The sequence below is a fragment of the Alosa alosa genome, chromosome 10, assembly GCF_017589495.1.
Source record: "Alosa alosa isolate M-15738 ecotype Scorff River chromosome 10, AALO_Geno_1.1, whole genome shotgun sequence".
Classification (NCBI taxonomy): Eukaryota; Metazoa; Chordata; class Actinopteri; order Clupeiformes; family Clupeidae; genus Alosa; species Alosa alosa.
The window spans coordinates 12,708,915-12,734,177 of NC_063198.1; the positions used below are offsets into that span (position 1 = coordinate 12,708,915).

Genomic DNA, 25,263 nt, shown 5'->3' on the forward strand with positions numbered 1-25,263 from the left:
GGTGCCACGGGGGGAAAAGAGCTTTAAGGACATAAAAGTCTCAGCCTGCCACAGCAGTGACATGCTTTTCCTTGACACACACACACACACACAAAAAAATAAAGCAGCCATGAGATACCAAGTGGGGGAGAAAGTTGACAGAATTAATTCTGGGCTGGATAAAGGAGGAAGGTTTCTCTGAAGGGTGGCTGTACCGTGGGAACGTTTTGCATTGGTTGTCATCTTTTTTATTGAGCCAGTAATTTTCCCGAGGTTGACAGAAAACTCAATGCTAAAACTGACGAAGATAAAGGTTTTCGTGAACAGAGGATCAATCAATTCATTTTGAACTACTTATTGCTACCAGTTTGCACACAATCGATTGTCAAGCTCACTAAGTTTGCATTTCAAATTTAATTTTGACTTTCTGCTTGGAAGAAAATGAAGGAAACTGTTTTTCTCCTGAAAAAAGACCTTGACACAAGGACAAGACAGCAAATCCACAGAACTGTGTTTTCCACAGCAAATAAACTTCAAATGCGGCCCGTCTTCATTTTTATATTCAGCGCTCGGCCGCAAAAAAAATCCTGCAAAAAGGTGTGAGAAACCTTGGGAGTGCAATTATATGGAGTATGAAAGGCTTAAATGTTATCGCATCAAGCAACTATATTAATCCTTAAAAGGATTAAACAGGGTATTGTCATGTGCCAACCATGGCAAGCACAGCCTTTTAATCATTTTAAATATTTCATCAAGGATTATTCCAGTTTCTTTGGTTTTCAAAAATCTCCCCCATTGAGTTCCACTGAATACTTCTGAGATTCCGAGCTCGCACAAACACGGCAGAAGCAGTGGCTGTAGCAGCTCAGGCCAAGGCATTGGAGTCTCCCGATGATGTCTGGATGATAAACTCCCTGATTTATTCTGTGGAATCAAAAGCAAGTGAGACTTTTCTCTGAATGCCACTTTTATTTATCTCTGTGATATCTGATAGCAGAGTACATCACAAAGCATTTGCTTCCCCCTTGCTTTTTCATTGAGGCTTTTTTTCTTGACTCCCCAGCCACCAAAAAAAAAAGTTGGAGTGAGTGGTAATAATATAAAGCGCCAGCTTTGCAAATGGGGCTCCTTTAAGGTCTGCAGATCCCAGAGGCATTACGTCTTTAATCAGACCCAGTGTTTCTCATTCCATTAAAGGGAGATGTCTCTATCTATCCTGTGCTGTGGAGAGAGAGAGGGGGGGACAGACAGAGGTCCATCAAATTACTGGCTGGGGCAGCACACAGGCCTGATGAAATCAACTCTGAAGAAGGAGGCAATTGTTGGCCTTCTCTCACAGAAAATTAAATGCTCCAGAGGATTATATTCTTGATAAAGCACACTGTGTGTCAGGGATGCTGCCACCACATGGGTGGCTGGAGAGCTGTGAAGGTGGTCTGCCAGTCTATAGCCTGTTTAGACTCATTTATACATACGTCCCTTGTAATTGCAGTCCTTGTGGATGCTATATCTGTACTGCCTCTCAGTGAAAGTTTCTGATTAGCATATAGATTATATCAATTAAATGGTGGGAATTATGTATATTGTCAATATAATGAAATCACACATTTGGAAGGGAATCTTAGCTGGTCTCATTAAATGTATGGTCAGACTAAATTTGTCTGATTTCTCTGTCTTGTTTTTAGTTGCTTTGTGTTGTTGACTCTTCTCAGATAATTGCTTGTGTGTTCACACATTGAAAACAACAACAACAATACAAACACGCACACACACACACACACACACGTAGAGAAAGAAGAAATTCATGTATTTGGCTGAAATTAGTGCTTGAATTTATCCTCTGAGTAGAATTGAACTTATGAACTGTTTGAAGACCTCACCAGCTATGTTGACTCCTCTATTCGCCCTGGAGCACGTTGGCATTTCTGAAGGCAAACCGGCTGCCCTGGCCTAGTGTATCAGGCCGAGCCTGCTATATTTCCCCGACACAGTTGTCATTCTTAGTTATGAATTAACATCAAAGCATTTTGGGGATGAGTGACCCAAACCAAGGACAGCGACTCAGTGCCTCGGTAGATTGCTTCCCCACCAACGATGTGCTTTGATTCCCCCAGAGTACAGAGATGAATGAAAGAAAAGCAAGCGTTAAAAGAGAAAAGTGACAGCCTCCCTTTTTTCGTTTGTTGAGTTGTGACACTGACACTCCAAAAACAGTGAGGAAACTCTTGAGCACTTGCCTGCAACTTAGGTGTATTATGGGTTTTACTTTCTCATGTCTTTGAGTTCTTTCTGCACGGGGTAAGAACACAGTTTGAAACTTTTGCGTGGCTCTTTGAATGTATATTTAAAGCGGATAGCGCTTTCCATTGAAGTGATGCCGCTGTTAGCATACTGACGAGTGGGGGTCTAATATAAAAAGATGATGGCTCCCATCACGTTGATGCCTGGATAATGAGATCAGAGCAACAGTAGCTGTAAAATCTCTTCTGGGCTCCTCTATAAATCAGGCCTGGCAAACGTTTGTGGAGCTCTCTGAGTTTATGAACGCAGCCGTCTGATGGGACCGTCGTCCAATATTCTGCTACTTGGCCATGTGCATGTGCATTACTGTCATCTGTGAGGGGTTCCTCCGGTGCCCAATCATAGTTCAATTTGGGGCAGGTCCGCTTCTTCCCAGAAGCAGCTAACCTGCATAGAAAGCACACTTACAATACTGCCATCAATAAGCAATTAAGTGGTAAGGAAACAAAAATGTTCAGGCTGTTAGACAGTTTTTTCCCTCCATCTCTCTCTCCTCTCTCTCTCTCTCTCTCTCTCTCTCCTCTCCTCTGTCTCTCTCTCTCAGTCTGTCTGTCTGTCTCTCTCTTTCCCCTCCCATCTCATTTTAATCAATTAATCTTCGCTGCATGCTCCTCAGCAGGCCCAAATAGATTTAGACGTTAAAGTGACACATGAAAAGGCTTCCGGTCCCTCGCCAGTTCCCCTGATGCTCTGTGTGTGTGTGTGTGTGTGTGTGTGTGTGTGTGTGTTTTAACCGAAAAAAAAAAAACAAAGACAAGGGGGATCGATCCAGAGCTTTATTTTGCGGGCGTTCTCCTCCTGCTGTTTCCTCTTTTAACCCTCTCCTCTGATTCCACGCTCCACTTCTCCTCCCCAGAGTCATTGGAAAAAGAGCAAGCAGACCCGAGGCCCCACAACTCAATGAGGAATAAGCACATTACATAAGCATTTTATGTGATAATCTAGCCGCCGGAATATTCGGCGCCCACCCACGTCGGCGACCTTTGATGGAGTGTCATGAAAAGCTGGCAGCCGACGTGCCGTCTGAATCACTTGATGGCCGGAAGTGTGGTTTTCTTTTCTTCATCCGTCCTGGTCACGGATAAAGCGGGTCTGGCGATGTACAACAATGGCGCCAGCTCCACGGCCCTCGCTGTCCACGATCTGCTCGCTCATCCATGTGCGCTTCGCACCGGGTGCCAAATCTCCCTGGTATTTTTCTCTATCTAGTTCTCTCTCTCTTTCTCTCGCTCCCTTTTCTCTCTCTCTCTCTCTTTCTCTCTCTCTGCTATTGCAGTAGGTGTGAGACCGATTTTACTGAGGGATTTAGTGGAAATCAGAGAGGTTTGGCACTGACTTGTTTCCCCACTTTCTCTTCCTCTGCCATGTTAAGCACCTGATGAGCTGGATAGTCCATTTCCATTTCCCTCTCCTTCTCCATCCTAATGCCATTCTGTTTCCTCTCCTTCTCCATCCTAATGCCATTCTTTTTCCTCTCCTTCTCCATCCTAATGCCATTCTGTTTCCTCTCCTTCTCCATCCTAATGCCATTCTGTTTCTCCTTCTCCATCCTAATGCCATTCTTCCTCTCCTTCTCCTCCATCCCATGCCATTCTGTTTCCTCCTCCATCCTAATGCCATTCTGTTTCCTCCTCTCCTCCATCCCACGCCATTCTGTTTCCTCTCCTCCATCCCATGCCATCTCTGTTTCCTCTCCTTCTCCATCCTAATGCCATTCTTTTCCCTCTCCTTCTCCATCCTATGCCATTCTGTTTCCTCTCCTTCTCCATCCTTATGCCATTCTGTTTCCTCTCCTTCTCCATCCTAATGCCATTCTGTTTCCTCTCCTTCTCCTCCATCCTTATGCCATTCTGTTTCCTCTCCTTCTCCATCCCACGCCATCTCTGTTTCTCTCCTCCATCCTAATGCCATTCTGTTCCTCTCCTCCATCCTTATGCCATTCTGTTTCCTCTCCTTCTCCATCTAATACCATTCTGTTTCTCCTCCATCCTAATGCCATTCCTGTTTCCTCCTCCATCTAATGCCATTCTGTTTCCTCTCCTTCTCCATCCTAATGCCATTCTGTTTCCTCTCCTCCATCCTAATGCCATTCTGTTTCCTCTCCCTCCTCCATCCTAATGCCATTCTGTTTCCTCTCCTCCATCCTAATGCCATTCTGTTTCCTCTCCTTCTCCATCCTAATGCCATTCTGTTTCCTCTCCTTCTCCATCCTAATGCCATTCTGTTTCCTCTCCTCCATCCTAATGCCATTCTGTTTCTCTCCTTCTCCTCCATCCTAATGCCATTCTGTTTCCTCTCCTCCATCCTAATACCAAATTCTGTTTCTCTCCCTCTCCTCCATCTAATACCATTCTGTTTCTCCTTCTCCTCCATCCTAATGCCATTCTGTTTCCTCTCCTCCATCCTAATGCCATTCTGTTTCCTCTCCTTCTCCTCCATCCTAATGCCATTCTGTTTCTCCTTCTCCATCCTAATGCCATTCTGTTTCCTCTCCTCCATCCTAATGCCATTCTGTTTCCTCTCCTCCATCCTAATGCCATTCTGTTTCTCCTCCATCCTTATGCCATTCTGTTTCCTCTCCTTCTCCTCCATCCTAATGCCATTCTGTTTCCTCTCCTCCATCCTAATGCATTCTGTTTCTCTCCTTCTCCATCCTAATACATTCATTTCCTCTCCTCCATCCTTATGCTATTCTGTTTCCTCCTCCTTCTCCATCCTAATGCATTCTGTTTCCTCTCCTCCATCCTAATGCCATTCTGTTTCCTCTCCTTCTCCATCCTAATGCCATTCTGTTTCCTCTCCTCCATCCTAATGCCATTCTGTTTCTTCTCCTCCATCCTTATGCCATTCTGTTTCCTCTCCTCCATCCTAATGCCATTCTGTTTCCTCTCCTTCTCCTCCATCCTAATGCCATTCTGTTTCTTCTCCTCCATCCTTATGCCATTCTGTTTCCTCTCCTCCATCCTAATGCCATTCTGTTTCCTCTCCTTCTCCTCCATCCTAATGCCATTCTGTTTCCTCTCCTCCATCCTAATGCCATTCTGTTTCCTCTCCTTCTCCTCCATCCTAATGCCATTCTGTTTCCTCTCCTTCTCCATCCTAATGCCATTCTGTTTCCTCTCCTCCATCCTAATGCCATTCTGTTTCCTCTCCTTCTCCATCTTAATGCCATTCTGTTTCCTCTCCTCCATCCTAATGCCATTCTGTTTCCTCTCCTTCTCCATCCTAATGCCATTCTGTTTCCTCTCCTCCATCCTAATGCCATTCTGTTTCCTCCCCTGTTGTTGTTTTTCTCCTTCCCGCCGTGTGCTGCCTCCCGCTGCTGCTCTGCGTCTCAGGAGTGGCGTGGTTGCCGTGACATGCCTGCAGGACTCCCCAGGGTGTGTTTCAGTGTGGGGCTGCTGATAGCGTGTGCCGCCGCTCCACACTTCATCTTTAACAGCCCCCATAACTGGCACTTAGCAAGCAGACAATGATGAACTCTCTCTATCTCTCTCTCTCTGCCTCTCTTCCTCACACACAAACACATACACACACTTTCTCACTCACACGTGCACATACACTCACACACTCACACACATAGTAATATATGCAGGCACATGCACACACCGTCATACAGAGATGCACACAGGTCCACCACGCACACAAAAAAGTACGCAGAAACATGCACCCACATACAAATGCACAGGCACACAGACCTCCACATCCATAAATATATTCAGTCCTACAGAAAGACTCACAAGTTTTCTCCCTATCAAACTGTGCATCCACACACACACACATACTCTCTCTCTCTCTCTCTGTCTCTCTCTCTCACACACACACACACAGAGGGAGGAGAGCTTCCACGCTTACTCACTATTCTTTGACTGCTGTCTGAGAATGCCTGTTGGGCAATCTCTGCACACACACACACACACACACACACACACATCACTGAGACCACCAGAGCATGATCATCTCTTTGGCCCTCTGCTTTCTTCTCACAGTAGGGGTTAAAAGTGGGGAAACTGGCATGGGAAACCTAGAGCTGCCCCACTGTCCTTCTATGGTCATCCTCTCATCTCTTCCCCTCCTCTCTCTTTACTCTCCTCCTCCCTCTCTCATCTCTCACTTACACTCTCCCCTCCTTCTTCTCCTCCTCCATGTCTCTCACTATCAATCGATCTCTCTCACTCCCCCTCTTCTCCTCACTATCTCAGTCTATCTCTCGCTCTCTCCCTTCCTCTCCTCCCTATCTCTGTCTGTATCTGTAGCTATCTCTCTCTCTCTCTCTTTCTCTCTTTCTGTCTCTCTCTCTTTCTGCCCTCATCTCCTTCTGCGAGCGTCATTGCTTTCCCACTGCCCAGTTGGGGCGTCCATCAGCAGCAGCAGTTAGCATCAATAGCTCAACAGCGCGTGTGGCAGGCCGCTGGCCGAGTGCCAGCACTCTTCCACCCAGGGCCACGTGCCACCCTCCATCTCACCCCATCTCCAACCGTCTCCGTCTTCAGCACTCCCCCTCCCCGTCGTCCCCGTCCTAAGCCCCAAAGCATAGAACAAAGCAATGACCTGCCCACTGTCTCGACCCGTCAGCCCTTGTCCTGCTCTGCAGCACTGCTCTGCCTCAGATGAAACGGCATGGCAAATGGCACAGAGGCCCAGACCAGTCTATACATCAGACAGCCTGGAGAGCTCAGCGGTGAGGAGAGAGGGAGAGAGTGGTAGAGAGAGAGAGAGAGAGGGAGAGAGAGAGAGAGAGAGAGAGACGAAGGGAAAGAGAAACGGAAGGAAAGAGTGGAGGGTTTTCTGTGTCTACAGGCCCACATGAGACAAGACGCGAGGGGACGTGGAGAAAAGGCTGGCCGTAATTACAGTGCTTCTGCACATGAGACGGAACAAAAAGGTGTTTTGCTATTTCCTTGTTTATAATATGTGTTTTTTTTTCCTTCTTCTTCTTCTTCTTCTTCTTCTTCTTCTCTCTAATGGGCGTGATCCCGCGGCCCCTCAACCGCCAGCAACATCTCGGTGGTGGCGGAGGGCCTCCAGCCCGCCGAAAGCTACCAGGCATGGGGAACTTCCGCGCTGGTGTGCAGCAAGGGGAGAACAAGTACCTGCACCCACGGTGAGTCAGAGCTAGGCTCAGAATATGCACCAGCCAGAGTTCAATGTCCCACATACATACACACGCCACACACACGCACATGCGCGAAACCGCGCACACACACACACACGCACACACACACACACACACACACCGCCTTTGCAGCGCACACCACACACACACACACACACACACAACCTCGCACATACACACACACACAACCTCGCACATGCAGCACACACACACACACACACACACACACACACACACACACACACACACACACACACATACGCACACACAAACACACACACACACACACCCACGCACACACTCACTCACACACACACACACACACACACACACACACACACGTGCGCACGTAAGTGGTAGTAACCAATTTAAATCTCAGTCGCCATTCAATTACATGCTTTTTTCACCGATGACAAAGACTTCGCTATAGGCAGTCATTTTAGGCTCTCTCTCCTCTTCCTCCTCTTGCTTTCAGACAAAGCTGTTATGTTGGGGTCACACTGGGCACGCACACACACACACACACACACACACACACACACACACACACACACACACACACACACACACAGACACTACAGAGTGTGACGTGGCCACGATGTGGAGTTTGTGCGGCCTTGCGCACGGCCACTCTCCATCATTAATCACGCCTGGCGGGCGGCCCCAGTAATGTATTCCTAAGCCGCACGAGGCCTCGGTCTCTGGCAATTAATGGCCCAGCATGGCGGAGCCACGAGGGGTGAAAAATGATTTCTCATGGCCTGGGGGCTCACCAGCCTTCCAAGGCCGATGAGTGTCCGGCTCGGGTGGTTGGGCGATAGTGACGGTGTGGGTGTGTGAGGTTGGACTGCTGCTCTGTGCTTTCATGACAGTCATTACTTTCAATTGTCCCCACCCGAAACACCGAGCGAAAGTTGCTCGCTGCACACCTGTTCGCCAATATGCTTGCAGGTACACCGTGTAATGACAAGTGACCACACACACACACACACACACACACACAAGTGCTGGAGACTTAAAGTCTGGTGTGTGCAACGGAAAGGGGGGTGGGTGGGGCTGGTGTGTGTATTTGCTTTTCACTGTCTGTCAGATTATGGCGTGTGTTATTCAGCATAGACATATTGTGAAGTGGATTTGCAAGTGAATACCACTGAAGAATGTGATCGCGCATGTGGCAGGCCCTGTGGAGATTGCACATTTCCACACGCTTCAAAGGTTTGTGCAGACAGCAGCAAAGTATTTATATTTAACATTAGAATTACAATCCATTCAAGGTTTAGAAATGGGCAAAAATTACAGATAAACTGACCAGACCATTTCAGGGGAAATCCATGAATGTGCATCAACCAAACACCCCCAGCTAATCTGACACGACTCGCTTATTAGCTTCTGTACATTGTACTCATCAAATAGAGGCCTGTAAGGGGCACACACACACACACATACACACACACACACACATACACACACACACACACACACACACACACACACACACACACACACACACACACACACACACACACATACACACACAGTATATGCCGCAAAGTTTAATGAGAACTGAGTCGAAGTAGATCCTCTCAATTCAGTTATTTTGGCAGAAGCTGTCACATGAGTGTCAGACACTTTTGAGTGTCTTGCACTCATGTGCCAGGGAATTAGACAAAATTGCGTCTTCTTTCTTCCATCTTCCATCTCGCCACTAATTCTGTGCTTACTGAAAAGACCCTCATCAGAGAGACAATGTGGAATAATGGACGGAAAAGGCTGAAGGGTTTGCGCATTGAAAGGTAGCATATGAAATGAATGGGAAGATAAGTGAGGCAACTAATAAGTGAAGGATGGAGAGGATGGAGGATGGTGGAGGATGGTGAAAGATGGAGAGAATATGTGGGAAGGGGTAGGAGTGGAGAGACCCAAACAGAAGAGAGAGAGAGAGAGAGAGAGAGAGAGGTACATAGAGGGAGATAGAGAGGGGTAGTGCAAGAGGGAGACAGCTGTGTATACACTGAGATTAAAAGGTTAGTGCTGATCATTTTTTTTCCTGCTCTTCTGTTTAAGGAGAGTAAATATGGGGCAGAAATGACCAAGCATGAGCCTAATTATGGAGTCCCACACTGTTCCTCCTCTTAGAATTGCTGACATGGCCTCGGCGCACTTCCGAAAGTGAATTGACTTAGTTTGGAGAACACTTTGTCCACTCCAAACTCGTAATGCCTCCTCGCGGGAGACCTTGGACCGGAGGCCGGGCGGTAAATGCCTGTGTGCTTCAGAGCTCGCCCAACAGTGTAAACAAAACCTGACAGCGTTCCAGGGAAAGATTACCCTCCCAGAGGGGTCCCCCCCCCCCCGAAGGCCCACCGATGTGCCTTTAATCCCTCACTATGACGTTTCACCTGCGCACTTCAGGCCCAGACTGGGAGACTTTAAAACATTAAACTTAGCAATGAGGTAACGTAGCTTCCCCAAGTCCACAGGTGACTGTGACTGCAGTTGTTTACTGTTGTTTCTGTTGCTTCATTTTCTGAGGGTTCTGAGGCTCAATTGGCTTGCAGTATTTCAAAATAAAAACATGAATGACCACAAGTGTTACTGCAAGTGGGAAGGAACTTTTTTCAGTTACTAGTGCTCTGAGTGACTGAAGCACACAAAATATTCACTCTCTGAGCACACAAAGATAAGATCACCGTCCTTTTTCTTTTTTTGATGTCGCGTAATGATAGTGAGTGGATTCCCACATCATTCCCTCAAGGTAAATATCTGCATCAAGCGCAGCATCAGAAAAAGGCGAGTTTCACATGGAAAACTTCAAACGCCTCATCTGTCTTTCCGCTCTTTTGATGAATCTCATTTAGTCTTTGTCAGTGTCATCGCCTCGCGGCTTATTCTAAATGTTTTAAATGTTTTCCCTCACCGTTTTCACCCTTTTCTCTCCCTTCAGTATAGACCATTAAATAACACCTTCAAATTACTCAGCCAGGCTACTCTTTAAGACCTTGGCGTTAAGCTAATGTGGTGTCTTAGTGAATGAGGCGCGTATGTGAGAATACTACAGAATTCAGAACTCAGGGGACTCTACATCAAAGCACGGTGCCATATATAGACAGCCGTTAGATGTGAGTCTTTTGAAAGAAGTCTTTTGTGTGAAACGCAGCACACCTTGGCAAAAAGGACAGAAAGAAAAAGAAAAAAAATGCATCAAGCCTCCACACTGATGTCAGGGTTTATTTTCACGCAACGCACACACAGGGAGTCTGACTGGGCACTTTCGCCCAATGCGTTGCGTCTGATCCATGATTAAGAGGGAAACGGACAGTGACAAGCTCTAATAAGCTAGATGAAGTCACGGCCACCTGGCTTGCGCTTCAGGTCACGGCACCGCTATAGTGATGACTGCATCATCACTTTCTGCCAGTAAATGAATTGTGACAATGTTCAGGTGTGGCGGCTTGGGAGTGTGTATGTGTGTGTGTGTGTGTGTGTGTGTGTGTGTGTGTGTGTGTGTGTGTGTGTGTGTGTGTGTGTGTGTGCATGCGTGTGTGCGTGGGGAGGGGTGAAAGTGAGTGCGGGCCATTGTTGCCTGCCTCGTCGGCCTGAATTGAGCTGCTGCTGTTGAAAATGGGGTGACTGGCAGCAACGCGGAGAGCAGGTGCTTTCATTAGTATCCATTCAAACTCGAAAGCCATTCCGCTCACTGTCGCTTAATTCCATCGACGGAGGCGTAATTTTATTTATTTTTCCCACATGGGGGTGGGTGGGGACGGGGGTGAGACCAGGGGAAAGTCATAGTTTTCTATTCAGAGCAACCCGTAGGCTGAATACAGCAGCATTTTTAAGCTGCACAGCATCGTTGTGGGCTACCATGTTGGCTCTTCCACAGTATAGAGCTTAAAAAACCTGAAAACCTTGCAGCTTCTCCACCTGCCAATGGTTTGTTAGTATAGAATGCAGGGACACAGGAACACAATTGATTTCAGCAGGAAACACTAACGCATTCACCAGGAGGCTGCACATGGGGCACCAATAGGAGAACTTACTGTAGCTGTGTAGAAGAAAAGAATGTATGTAAGTCTTCGTCTTGGGTCTTCGACTTGGCATTCCCATTCATTACTGTTGCACGTGTTGAGCTATCACATGGACCCATAGAACATGATTAGCAGGAGCCTGAAGGCCAGGGGGAAATCATTGTGAGTAGCTGCTAGACTCGAGAAATATGCCCAGATGCACTGAACACACATGCATTGATCTTCAATTAGGAAGAAAAATGGCAAGATAAAGCTCAAATGAACCAGAGAAAAAAAAGTCACGTCGGGGTCATCACGACAGATTTTCTCCGCAGGGCAGTCCTTTGCCCAGTCAGAGCACTGGTCATCACCATTTAGTGCTTCCAGTTCAGCAGGACTTCCATTTGAACTCTTCCCCCACTGACTTCATTATGAGTCTTACGGTTTAGGTGAAAGAATTGTATTTCTTAATGACCTCAGCATGGAATAAGCCCTTGCAGTGATTATTTGTGAAAAGTAATCAGCAGGATGAAGTGAAGAGAGATGTTTGGTGTCAGCTAAGGCAATCACTGGCTCATAAAAAAAGTGTCAATGGGCATATGCTGTTTTAATGAGTGGAGATAAACCTCACAAAGGGATGGGCCATGATTGCTAGTGTCCGCAGTCAGCCATCCTCCATGAAAGTCAACAATGCCAAACGCCCCCCCCTCACACACACAGTACACACAATAGTCCATTAACAACCCATATCCTCCAAAAACAGCAGATACACCGTCACAGAGAATATGTCTCGCACCAAGAGAGCCACTGAATTGCTTAATGATGGCTCTTTGAATGCTGCTTCTGAGTGCACTGCATTCACAGCCCACAACATGCACCCGTAACCCTTTGCAAGAATGGAATTTCCCCTGCTAGATTGAGTGCTGACCCAATTCAATGCTCTTTTTTTACTACTACAGCCTTTGCCTCCGGCGCATGGACAAAGCCTATTTGACCTCCCCTTGTGCCGGTATAAGTGTGAGCCCGTCATGCTGGACAGCGTGTCATGCATCTCTCTCCTCTCAGTATTCTTACACTTTGTGTGCAACAGCTTGTGCTAAAGTGGCAGCTCCTTCCTCTAACTAAGACAACACATTAGCAACCTTGTAAAAACAAACATCGATACACCAACAAGTTGTACTGAGATGTCACCTGCCCCCATCCCCATCCCCTCTCCACACACGCACACACACACACACACAAACACACACACACACGTCTTATTTCATATATGTTGTGTATCTTACAGTAACAACTGATTCATCTAGAAATAGAAGCTGGCATTGTGTGCAACATCAAACAAGCACGCCCACCTAAGGAAGTGTGATGCATTGCGCAGGAGGATCTGTAGCTCCCCACGCTGGTGAAACATGTGTACTGCAGGCTGCTGTCATTTCTCTGCTCATTTTTGAGAATGATCAATGATCATCTAAAATAAGCTGAGGACATATGATAATGGTTTCTATATAAGAACCACTTGGACGCTCATTTTTGTGCGTCAAAGATTTTCATTTCAACTCATACGTATATCAACCAAGTGCTCAAGGATCTTTCCTGTGGCAGCCTTCAAATCATGGTTAAGGCTGAACCCTTGTCACTCTGCATGCATAATCTCTGCGTGCTTTATTCATCTGTGAATGTCCTGGACTCACCTTGGGAGTATCACTCTGCACAGGGAGGCGATTTAGTCAAAACTCCATTTATAATGAGCTGTGTTTCGAATAGCCTCAAATAATCCTTGAGTTTAAACAGTCAGGAATAATGTGCAAGACACACACACACACACACACACACACACACACACACACACACACACACACACACACACACACAGGAAGACAGTCACACACACACATACACACATTCTCAAATGCACTCATACACTGGGCTAAAAGCAGGAGTCAGAAGTGCTAGACCCCGTCTCGATCTGTGTTTGCAAACTCATTAGACGGAGACTTGGGGACTCTGGGGCACCGGCTTACGTCAGACTTGTTTACATTCATTACAGTTATTTACCCAGTAGAGAGAGTGGCCCCTGAGGTTGTGTAGAAATCAAAGCACGCATTGACAATTACTACACACACTCACACACACACATACACACACACACAAATGTTAGAGGGCACCATGGAAAAAAAAAAAGAAAAGAAAAAAATCCCAACCCGGGGACCCTCTGATATGCAGTGTGTGTAAAGTAATGGCTCTTTGATCTTGGGCAAATTGAATTCACATGTCCAAAGGTCCCAGAGCGGACGCAGGATTTGGCTCTTCCACTCTTCTACACTGTGTACATCAACATAGGGAAGAGAAAATTATATTTGATCTTAATATAAGAGGTTTTGCAGAAGACATCCAGTCAAATGGTTTACCAGCAATAGCAATAGATTCCCATAGCAGTATTATGGAGGCACAAGCTATTTAGGATATCATCAAATAGTTCAGAATCATTGCTTAAAGCCCTGCATAGCCATGTAATATCTTATTCTTATTCTGCTTGTAAAATGCCGTCTTTATGCCTTACTCATTTTTCATTAATGCCACCACTTTATCTCTCCTTTCAATTTAGCATTTATCCTCTCAGGCATACTCTCTCTAATTCTCTCTCTCTCTCTCTCTCTCTCTCTGTCCTTCTCACATTGTCTCTTTTTCTCTCTTTCTCTCTGTCCAGTGTACCGGTATCTACCTATCTATGTATATGTCAGTCTTCTTACATTCACTTTCTACATACATACATGCACATATCGTCCCCTTAGAATTACATTATAAGCTGCTATGTGACATTTTTGTCAAAAATTGAGTTATTGACATATTCTTATTTTCTGACAACTTCATAAAGTGAGAAGTTGTATGCGTTTTAGGACATTATCTCTAAAGAGGCTTGTTACACTTATCAATATAACTCTATGGAATTCTAAAACGTAGTTTAATATCTCCAAACTACTCACAATGCAGATGGAGCCTTATCATTTCAAGTCTTTCTCCCTCTTTCTCTCTCCCAGGTGTATTTTAAGCGGGATGGGGAGTTGATAGAGGTCATCTCGTACACCCTGCCCGGCGACGAGGGCGGAGGAGGCGGCTCGGCGGCGGTGCGCGGGGCCCGGCCACTCATCAGCCGGGACCTGGACGACACCAAGCTGCAGAAGTCGCTCTCGCTGCTGGGGCCGGACGGGCGGCCAGGGCGCCTGTACACGGAGAGCCCGAAGCCCCGGGGCGGCTTCACGGCGGGTCAGCAGCCGCTCGGCCACGAGCCCAGTCCGGCCACGGAGGTGATCCCGGAGACGGTGGTGAACCGAGAGTTCCCGCGCTGGGTGCAGAGCACCGACCCGCTGTACTTCTTCAGCAGCACTCACGTGCCGCAGAGCGACGGCTCGGTCATGGTGCAGGCCAAGCTCACGTGGACACTCAACCCGCAGGTGGACAACGACGCGCTGTTCAGCTGCGAGGTCAAGCACCCGGCACTCTCCATGCCTATGCAGACAGAGGTTATACTGGGTGAGTACACACACACACATGCAAACACACACACACACACACACACACACACACACACACACTCACACATATACACACATAAGCTAGAGGTCTGCACTTCCGTGGGAGTAGAATAGAGTGCGGTGCGGGACAAGTTTTGAAAGCTCTGTGCTGGTGGGATGAGAGAGGTGCTTTTGCAGGAGCTGATTCCCTCAAAATATATATGTGCATAAAATTAAATATAGAAATGATTCAAGTAGTGTACATAATTATAATTCAGATGGATGTTCTGTTTGGCAGAAAAAAAACAGGCTTCAAGCAGCCTAACTGAAGGATGGAGGAAGAGAGCACCACTTGTAGGCAGGTAACCTTCATTCAGAACCAAGAAACTGGCATCTGGCACTCTTCCTCAGTTGTGTGTGGAGTTAAGTGCTCCTTTTGCGAGACAGAAAGCAGAACTGAAAGTCCCTCCTGCATAGCTATCTTGTGTGGGCTTTAGCTGGTGGGAGCGGGACATAATGACAAGAAATCACACATTTTTGTGGGAGCAGGACAGAATATTGTAGGAGCAGGCAGGCAGGGCCGGATTAACCATTAGGGCAACTGGGCACTTGCCCAGAGGCACAGGACCAGTAAGGGGCCCTGGGCACAGTCAAAATATTATGTTTGATCACGTTACAAAGACAGTCCGCACTTCCCTAATCATATGCAGATTTGTGCAACCCGTTCGATCAAAATATTATGTTAAATCACGTCAGAAACCATGTCTGTAGCTGCCTGCACAAATGCTGCCTGCCGTCAGCTTTGACACTGACACGCTCAGTGAGTGAAGGCGAGCTATCACGTCGAAACAGTTCATAACATCCAGACTAGGCTACTCGTCGTGTGGAGATGTCATTTTAGGTAACGTAGCGGTTTCTTGAACACAATTGAGCAGTTAGTCCACACTTCAACAACCTACAAACACAAAATCTACTTATGTCTAAACTTTTGAGTGTAGCGCAGTAAGCACACACATAATTTAGTGGCACTACGCGCATAAGCGGCGCATTAGTGTTTGTTAATGCCAGGTATAGATTGCAATCTAATGCAGACAAGGCTTACATGCTATAGAATATGACACACGTTTTGACCAGAGACGAAGCTAAAGGTGAATATATTACTGGATCAGCAGGTAACGGGACGTGAGAGTGCTCGCATGGCCAGACTCACTAATCTTAAAGCACAACCATTAGGTTACAGCAGCTTTGACAACCACTGATGGGCTGCTTAGAAAGACTTTAGTTTCTAGGTGATAGCCTACACAAACTAAATTGATTTCTGTCGATTAAACATCTTATCAGTGCAGATTTATTTATGGGTATCCTCATTTATTGTGTTGTCCAAGTTGTTAGTGTTTGATTCACGCATGCAGTGTGTGGTTTGGATGAGCCAGACGGGCAGCTTGCCTGTCTTTAGCTTAACGTTTCTGTCCAGAATTGTGTGAAAAACGTTCAATTAGCTGCCAGAATTCAAAAAAATTCCTCAAGGAGAAATCCCCGATTTTGTGTAGTCTACAATTCCATCCATTAGGCTACCAAATTTCAGCTTGTAGGCTAGATGATCAATGTTTTGCCAATTTTTAACAGTTTTCAAACTTTTTCAAAATGGTAGGCTAATCCATGAGAAACAGCACCAAAACATACGTATCTGTAGCCTGTTAGATTGAGGGTTTATGCGCTGTATACACTGTGTGCTTGTTGGCTATTTGCCTGCGTGCGTGTGTGTGTGCGGGCGGGGTGGGAGGGGGTCCCATTCCGATTTTGTGCCCAGGGCCCGTGGTCATGATAATCCGGCCATGCAGGCAGGAGCAGGACTGCAAAGTCTATACTGCGCAGACCTCGAAGTCCTATGTCATGTTGTCCTTGCCTTTTCAGACAATACACACATGCACATAAATACACAAACACATGCACACACACCAACATACACACACATACGCACACACAAACAAGCCCTATGTCATGTTGTCCTTGACACACACACATACACATAAACACACACACACACACACAAACACGTTACCCTGAGTGCTCCCACTTATGTCAGCACTGACAGATGCACTCAGAACAACACTGATTTCTATTTGAGCCTTAATTGTGTTACAGCCAGGCAGATTGCTGGTTTTAAAGGCAGAAGGCAAAACCGTGAGTGACTGACAGTCTAATTCATTGCAATGTCTGATGCTAGATTGAGTTAAGTTACAACCGTTATTGAAAAAGTCAGCCCACATTAAGCAATCCAAGTGAGGAGCCGCGGAACACATTTGGACTTGACGGTTCCGCACCAACTGCGTCAGAGCCCGTTGTCTATTTTTACAAAACCTTACGGCAGACACCTCCCGCTCTCTTCGTATTGGGTTTTTGTCGTTAAATGCAGAGGGCTGGTTTGTTTAACTGCAAATAGAGAGGAGAGCAAAGCACTACTAACGCTAACGCAGCATGGCTAATGACTGCCTTGAGTGCACGGGCGCCAATTTCTGCTTTTAACGCTAAAACAAAGATGGCCTCCAGCGGAATCCATTATCACTTCAAAGGCGGGCACCGCCATGCCACTCTTCCTCCCCGCACTGGTGGCAATGAGAGGGAGGACGAGTGATGTGTCACTGACAAGATAAACAGAGACTCCGCTCTCCTTCCCCTTTCTCCCTTTCTCTCTCCTTCTCTCTCTCTCTCTCTCACTCGCTCTTTTTCACTGGGAGCACCGCGGACAGTGGAGAGGCGGATGCGGGTCGGGAAGAGGAGAGTGCAGCTGCCAGCGGACACCCGTGGTGCCAAGTGTGGGCAAGCCCCCCCACTCTGCCCCATACCCAACCCCCTCTCTCTCCCTCCCACTCATGTTCCCTTTCATTCTCTCTCTCTCTATCTCTCTCTCTCTCTCTCTCTCTCTCTCTCTTTCTCCTGTGGAATGCACAAACCTTTCAGCACTGAGTGTGTCGCAGAGGAAAGGACAACCACTTATTACCGCAATCATCTTTTACACACACACACACACACACACACACACACACACACACACACACACACCAAGCCCCACTAGATTTACTACTTTGTTTCACTTCATTGAGAGAGTTTTGGTACCCTCCATTGGGAAATGTTTTGTAATGGGTGTAGACTTTGTATTATCATTTTTTTTCCCCCTCAACTTCCTTTTTGCTCAACGATTCCAGGGACACCAGGGACACCGAAACACTAGGGCACACTAGCCCCACTAGACTTTTACGGAAGCATTTTGTTTGGTCCCCGGGGAGATGGAGACAAATTGACAAGCGTATTTTTGCGGTGCATCTGGTCTTTAAAATCATTGGGCAACCCTAACCAGTCACATTGAACAGGGATTTCTAATGTTACTTCTTCGCCTAACCTTCACAAATAATAATAATATCAATAATAAGGATAATAAACTGTATCATCAGTCAGGAAACAGTCTATTTACCTTTGCTATATAATTTTGCTATATAATTTTCTTCTAACTGCAATTTTTTATGTTTGCATGTGATACTACCATTTACCACAGCAATTTTGAATCTAACACCGCCCCCCTCTCGTTGCTGTTTGGCCCGGCATCCAGGAAATGTCAACGCAAGAGGAACCGGACTAGTATTTCATTGAAATGAAAATGAGCAGAGATTGCAGGCTGGCGGAGCCAGGCTAGAGTTATGTTGCTTGCTGAAAGGGATTTTCCTCACTGTGTCGTTAAGGCATCCTTTTGATGAGGCAACATTCAAGGATTAAAGAGTCGAATTTGTGCATGTGCTGGACCAGACACATACCTGGCCAGAGAGACTGCGACTTATCGCCGCCCAAAATCAAATGTGTGTGGGTGTGTGTGCATGTGTGTGTGTGTGTGTGTGTGTGTATGTCTGTGTGTGTGTGGTGTGTGCGTGTGTGTGCGTGTTTGGTGTGTGTGTGTGTGTTTGATCCCCATCCCGCTCCCTTGGCACCGCTGCCCCACCCCGGCCCACCTCCCCATCGTCCTCCTGCCAGCTCGCGTGGCCCTCACCCCTGGCCTCCAAACACTGTGACCTCCCCCAATCTGTTCCTGGAGCTCCCATGCGCTTTATGCAGAGCAGCAGAGAGAGCATTGGCCCGACATGCCTGCCGGAGAAGTGGCTCACGGAAAATGTCGACGACACACTAAAACCAAGGACAAACAGCTTTAAGGCACACTGGTGTGGGAAAATTGCATTTGCCTGTGCTCTGAAGAGCAAAATAGAGAACAAGAGAGAGAGAGAGAGAGAGAGGGAGAGAGGAAGAAGGAGAGAGTGAAGAGAGAGAGCAAGCAATCTTTCTCATACTTTCTCATAAAGGAAAATGCACTGAGCGTGGTGCCCCAGAGAAAGGCCTTGCTAACTGTCACAGGCTTTCATAGTTTGACAGAGCTTTTTTGTCTGCGGCTTTTCAAGCTATTAATTTAACAGTAGCTACTCGCTTTGCAGGAGCACAGAGTGCTGCCTCAGACTGTCTCCGTTGCCGTCCGGAGAATAGCGAACAGAAAATGTGCATTTGTTGATTTTAATTGGAACAAGCTTAAAATTCAAAGCATTCGCAAAAAACCTGGCTGTAGTCTGCCAATGGCTTAGGGGGTGGGGACGGGTTGTGTGATGGTGGGAGTTATTTTAACACTGTGAATTGGAATTCCCCATTGCAGTGCATTATGCTGTACGGAGGGTGGAAAAACGGTGTGGACAGCGTGAAGTTATCTCTGTCTTCCACTTTCTCACAATCTCTCAAAACCATCTCCTTGTGTCTTTTATGCTGTTTTTATTCAGCATTTTCACCATGAGCATGTTTATATTTTCTGACCAAGTAACAAGTGCAGACATAATGTTTGGCTACTGTAATAACCTTGCCTGCTCTCGCCTGTACTTTGAAGAGACTCTGCTCGGCGATAGGCAGACAGTCGTCGTGCCGTGATTGTCCCTAGAGTTATCTCCTCCCTCATTGCCGCCGAGGTTTATGTGATTTGCTCACCTGCGTTTGCCCAGGAAATGAAAAGCGAGTCATGGCAGTGGCCAGGAATGATACATCTCCCAGCGTTTTAATATTCCCACAGCAGATGAGGACAGCTTGACAATGAACCAAAGCGCTATAACACTCACTGCATATTCATTAGAGCCAACCAGTGACTCTCTCTACCTCTCCCTCTCCCTCTCTATGTGTGTGTGTGTGTTTGTGTGTGTGTGTGTCTGCGCATGATGGACTCCCACACTCCTACCAGGTTTAAAGTGATAGTTGCTCTACTTCAATATCCTTATTATTGCAGTATGCCAGCAAAGCTATGTTTTCTCTCTCTCTTCCTCTCTCTTCCTCTCTCTTCCTTTCTCTCTCTCTCTCTCTTTCCTTGGCTCTGTCTCTCCCCTTCTCTCTCTTCACAGCCTCTGCTTCAAATCCCTTGTCTATCAGTCATTGACAGGGCCCCAGATTTGGAATTCATGAAACCAGCACCCTCTTATAATTAAACATCACCTCACCACCCAGGATTTGCACGGGCCACAGTTTCTCTGATTCTGCCGAATCAAGCAGTGCTTGAGTCTTAATCTCACACACAGTGAAAGGAAATGATCTGTTGCTACAAAGGAGAGTGATGATAATGAGAATGTTCTTTCTGTGTGTGTGTGTGTGTGTGTGTGTGTGTGTGTGTGTGTGTGTGTGTGTGTGTGTGTGTGTGTGTGTGTGTGTGTGTGTGTGTGTGTGTGTGTGTGTGTGTGTGCGTGGATGTGTTTCTGCTTGTGCATGTTTGTAGTTGTGCCCACCTGTGTATGTGTGCACTGCAGAGTGCGTACTCATGTGTGTGTGTGTGTGTGTGTGTGTGTGTGTGTGTGTGTGTGTGTGTGTGCGTGGATGTGTTTCTGCTTGTGCATGTTTGTAGTTGTGCCCACCTGTGTATGTGTGCACTGCAGAGTCGTACTCATGTGTGTGTGTGTGTGTGTGTGTGTGTGTGCACTTGCATATGTTTGTTTGCCCTGTAGGAGACTTCAGATTGTGTGTCTTCATAAGTGTCTTTGTATTCCATGGTGTGCTCTCTGAAGCCTTGATACAGCGGAGAGACAAGTGTTGCCATGGAGCTGCTGATTGCAGGGGTTGTGCTGTCCAGCCCCTTCATTTCTAACAGCTTGTCCTAACTACATCACGACCCGTCCAAATGCTCTCTGTCCACACTGAATCCCTTAAATATGCAATTCTACTGTGCAATGTTTCTCGTCCCGGTATAGCGGAACATTGCAAGTGACAAAAAAAAGAAACAGTAGGGTGTAGATTCTGACCAAGTAACAAGTGCAGACATAATGTTTGGCTACTGTAATAACCTTGCCTGCTCGCCTGTACTTTGAAGAGACTCTGCTCGGCGATAGGCAGACAGTCGTCGTGCCGTGATTGTCCCTAGAGATTATCTCCTCCCCTGCGTGGCCTTCGAGGTTTATGTGATTTGCTCACCTGCGTTTGCCCAGGAAATGAAAATGAGTCATGGCAGTGGCCAGGAATGATACATCTCCCAGCGTTTTAATATTCCCACAGCAGATGAGGACAGCTTGACAATGAACCAAAGCCGCCATAACACTCACTGCATATTCATTAGAGCCAACCAGTGACTCTCTCTACCTCCCCTCTCCCTCTCTATGTGTGTGTGTGTGTTTTGTGTGTGTGTGTGTGTTCGCATGATGGACTCCCCTACTCCTACCAGGTTTAAAGTGATAGTTGCTCTACTTCAATATCCTTATTATTGCAGTATGCCAGCAAAGCTATGTTTTCTCTCTCTTCCTCTCTCTTCCTCTCTCTTCCTTTCTCTCTCTCTCTCTTTCCTTGGCTCTGTCTCTCCCCTTCTCTCTCTTCACAGCCTCTGCTTCAAATCCCTTTGTCTATCAGTCATTGACAGGGCCCCAGATTTGGAATTCATGAAACCAGCACCCTCTTATAATTAAACATCACCTCACCACCCAGGATTTGCACGGGCCACAGTTTCTCTGATTCTGCCGAATCAAGCAGTGCTTGAGTCTTAATCTCACACACAGTGAAAGGAAATGATCTGTTGCTACAAGAGAGTGATGATAATGAGAATGTTCTTTCTGTGTGTGGTGTGTGTGGTGTGTGTGTGTGTGTGTGTGTGTGTGTGTGTGTGTGTGTGTGTGTGTGTGTGTGTGTGTGTGTGTGTGTGTGTGTGTGTGTGTGCGTGGATGTGTTTCTGCTTGTGCATGTTTGTAGTTGTGCCCACCTGTGTATGTGTGCACTGCAGAAGTGCGTACTCATGTGTGTGTGTGTGTGTGTGTGTGTGTGTGTGTGTGTGTGTGTGTGTGCGTGGATGTGTTTCTGCTTGTGCATGTTTGTAGTTGTGCCCACCTGTGTATGTGTGCACTGCAGAAGTGCGTACTCATGTGTGTGTGTGTGTGTGTGTGTGTGTGTGTGCACTTGCATATGTTTGTTTGCCCTGTAGGAGACTTCAGATTGTGTGTCTTCATAAGTGTCTTTGTATTCCATGGTGTGCTCTCTGAAGCCTTGATACAGCGGAGAGACAAGTGTTGCCATGGAGCTGCTGATTGCAGGGTTGTGCTGTCAGCCCCTTCATTTCTAACAGCTTGTCCTAACTACATGCGACCGTCCAAATGCTCTCTGTCCACACTGAATCCCTTAAATATGCAATTCTACTGTGCAATGTTTCTCGTCCGGTATAGCGGAACATTGCAAGTGACAAAAAAAAGAAGCAGTAGGGTGTAGATTCTGACCAAGTAACAAGTGCAGACATAATGTTTGGCTACTGTAATAACCTTGCCTGCTCTCGCCTGTACTTTGAAGAGACTCCGCTCAGCGATAGGTCGTCGTGCCGTGATTGTCCCTAGAGAGTATCTCCTCCCTGCGTGGCCTTCGAACTGCTGATTGCAAATTTGTTGTCCAGGAAATGTTAGCACAACATGAACATCATCAATGAAAATGCACATTGACATAATAAATATGCCTTGCAATTCATTTTATTTTTGGAATTTGAAAAGAGTTGAACTTATAGAATGAAAACAAAGTATGAAAAGGATGAATAAAATGAAATATTGCATAACAATTCCAAATTTGATCAATTCAAATTTGCCCGCAAATCAATTCAAATGGAATTTCTACAAAGCCTTGCTTAAACTCAAGCCTATAATGGCAGTGGGAAGAGTAAGCTATGAGCAGCCTTAGTTAAGTCCCCAAAAGTGCAAAGACGCTGGCTGGAAGTGAGTAGTGAAAAAGCGTGAGGTTTGCTGAAGAGGCCTGTTGAAGAAGTCATTCCCATCGTGGCGGTGTTGTGAGAGAGTGCCAGCCGGTGCATTCAGAATGTTAGACTGGCATTAACCCCAGGGACGTGACAGTTGGGCTCGCTGTGTGGCCACGGCCTGTTGGCCGGCCGGTCGGCCAGTCGGCGGGGGCCACCGGGTGTCAAGTTTGCACCGCACGCTGTCACAAAACCAAAACGGATGACGTGGGAGGCCAACTGTTCGTGCTGGAGCATATCCTAGAATTCTCTTGAGCGTCCATTGACAATAACGCGCTACCGTTGCCATCGCCCTCCCCTGTATTAACAGCTTGGAGTCGCGTGTGACGTCTGTGTGACAGGTCTGCTCAAAATAGTTTCCGTGGAGTAAATCTTTGGGCGTGCTGCTGCTGCTTATCTCAATGAGTCTAAAGAGTAGATTGGACTAAGCGTATTTATTATGCTTCGAGAAAGACCTGGCGTGCTTGAAGGCTGGACAGAAGGCCATATTGATTGTCAAGCCTTGGCACTTGGTGAAGAGAGTTGTGTCAATCCGCAATGTTTCCTCTCTCTGCTTTCAAGATTGCTGTGTTTCTTATCCCCACCATCCCCTCACCCCGCGCCCGACAAATCAGTGTGTCCATTGACTGCTGATTCTCGTTTGACAGGTTCTTAATCTTTCTTTTGTATGCAACATCACATCCATCTCTGCTCCCCATTGATTCCATCACTAATACCCAATTTAATTTTGATGGTATTATTTTTATTGTACTATTTTAAAAGACTGAGAGTAAAGCAGACAGCTGAGGTTTATTTGCAGGGGTCTCCTCCATGACATGATTTATGTCAATAACGCAGATCTTCAATCGCCATTATGCATGTGGGTACGGAAATCACAATCCATTGGCTAGCAGCAGGGGGGAATCGTTAACAGCCTAACACCACACACTGCTTCATTAGCCTTGGTGGACAGCTTGGGATTTGATTGATGGGTATAAAACATCGTTTGTTGTTTTAATACACTCATACCCGGCTTAAACTGGAGTGGCATTGGGGTGGGGAGGATTGGTGGGTGGGCATTACAGATGATTCTACAGCACCAAATTTACAATTTAAATTCATGGACAAATGTTCTGGGAGATGATCCACTATTCTGTTGCATTCTTTAATGATACTAGTCCTGGTCACTAGTCCTAGTCCTGTTGTATTTTGTAATGATCCTAGTCCTGGTCACTAGTCCTAGTCCTGTAGTATTCTCTAATGATACTAATACTGGTCACTAGTCCCAGTCCTAGTTCTAGCCCATTGTCCACTCCTTCTCTCTGGCTCCACTTTTCTACTCTGGCTCTTTCACGTCCACTGATTACATTGATGCCCATGTCTTTTGCTCTTGTCTTTTGATGCTGTTGGTCAAGTGCGCCATGCCAGTTCTCTGTTAAAAAAGAGTAATTGGTCATTGTATCGTATCATTCCCCTGCCTTGGCACTGCCTCCCTATAATAGTCAGGGACAATTCTGCTGTGGAAACTTCCTCTCATCACTTTCACAGGGTTGTGAAATCGACAACTTATCTCCCTCCGTGTTCAAGACATCTTTGGCTCTTCAAAAGGTCACAATATAACTCTAATTTCTCTCACTCTTTCTCTCTCTCTCGCTCTGTCTTCTCACCCTCTTTCTCTCTCTTTCCTCTCCCTATCTCTCCTCTCTCTCTCTCTCTCTCTCTCTCTCTCTCCCTCTCTCTCTCTCTCTCTCTCTCTCTCTCTCTCACTCTCATCCTTTCTTTGGGACCAAATTAAACCCATCTGGGGGCTTCCGTCCATACAAGACAAGGGATTTAATTCTCGGAGTGTTCCTTATCTCGCCGCCTCCACACTGCTCCCTTGCACGGCCTGTTTCTTCTCCCTCGTAATGAGTATCTACCCAATTTAGCTCCTTGTCTCTCTGGGGGAATACGATTCGCCGGCGCCCTTTTGGATGAAAGGGCCCCTGAATCCCCACAGCTGCCGGCCTGTGACCTTAAGAATCTCAGGCCCGTGACCCTGCCGTCTGTGAAGCTGTGGCGAAGCCGCTTTAATTGATAGAATGGGGCGCTCGC

At 46.6% G+C, this 25,263-nt stretch overlaps 1 protein-coding gene across 1 annotated transcript in view; it reads left to right on the plus strand.

Annotated features, from left to right (window-relative positions):
• igsf21a (immunoglobin superfamily, member 21a) overlaps positions 1 to 25,263 on the plus strand; it is a 205,024-nt gene that overhangs the window by 174,115 nt on the left and 5,646 nt on the right. Inside the window, exons 5-9 of the mRNA XM_048254468.1 lie at positions 6,676 to 6,678; positions 6,805 to 6,811; positions 7,278 to 7,384; positions 14,111 to 14,139; positions 14,442 to 14,934. Of these exons, the coding sequence (XP_048110425.1) occupies positions 6,676 to 6,678; positions 6,805 to 6,811; positions 7,278 to 7,384; positions 14,111 to 14,139; positions 14,442 to 14,934 (639 nt within the window). The remainder of the gene's footprint in view (positions 1 to 6,675; positions 6,679 to 6,804; positions 6,812 to 7,277; positions 7,385 to 14,110; positions 14,140 to 14,441; positions 14,935 to 25,263) is intronic.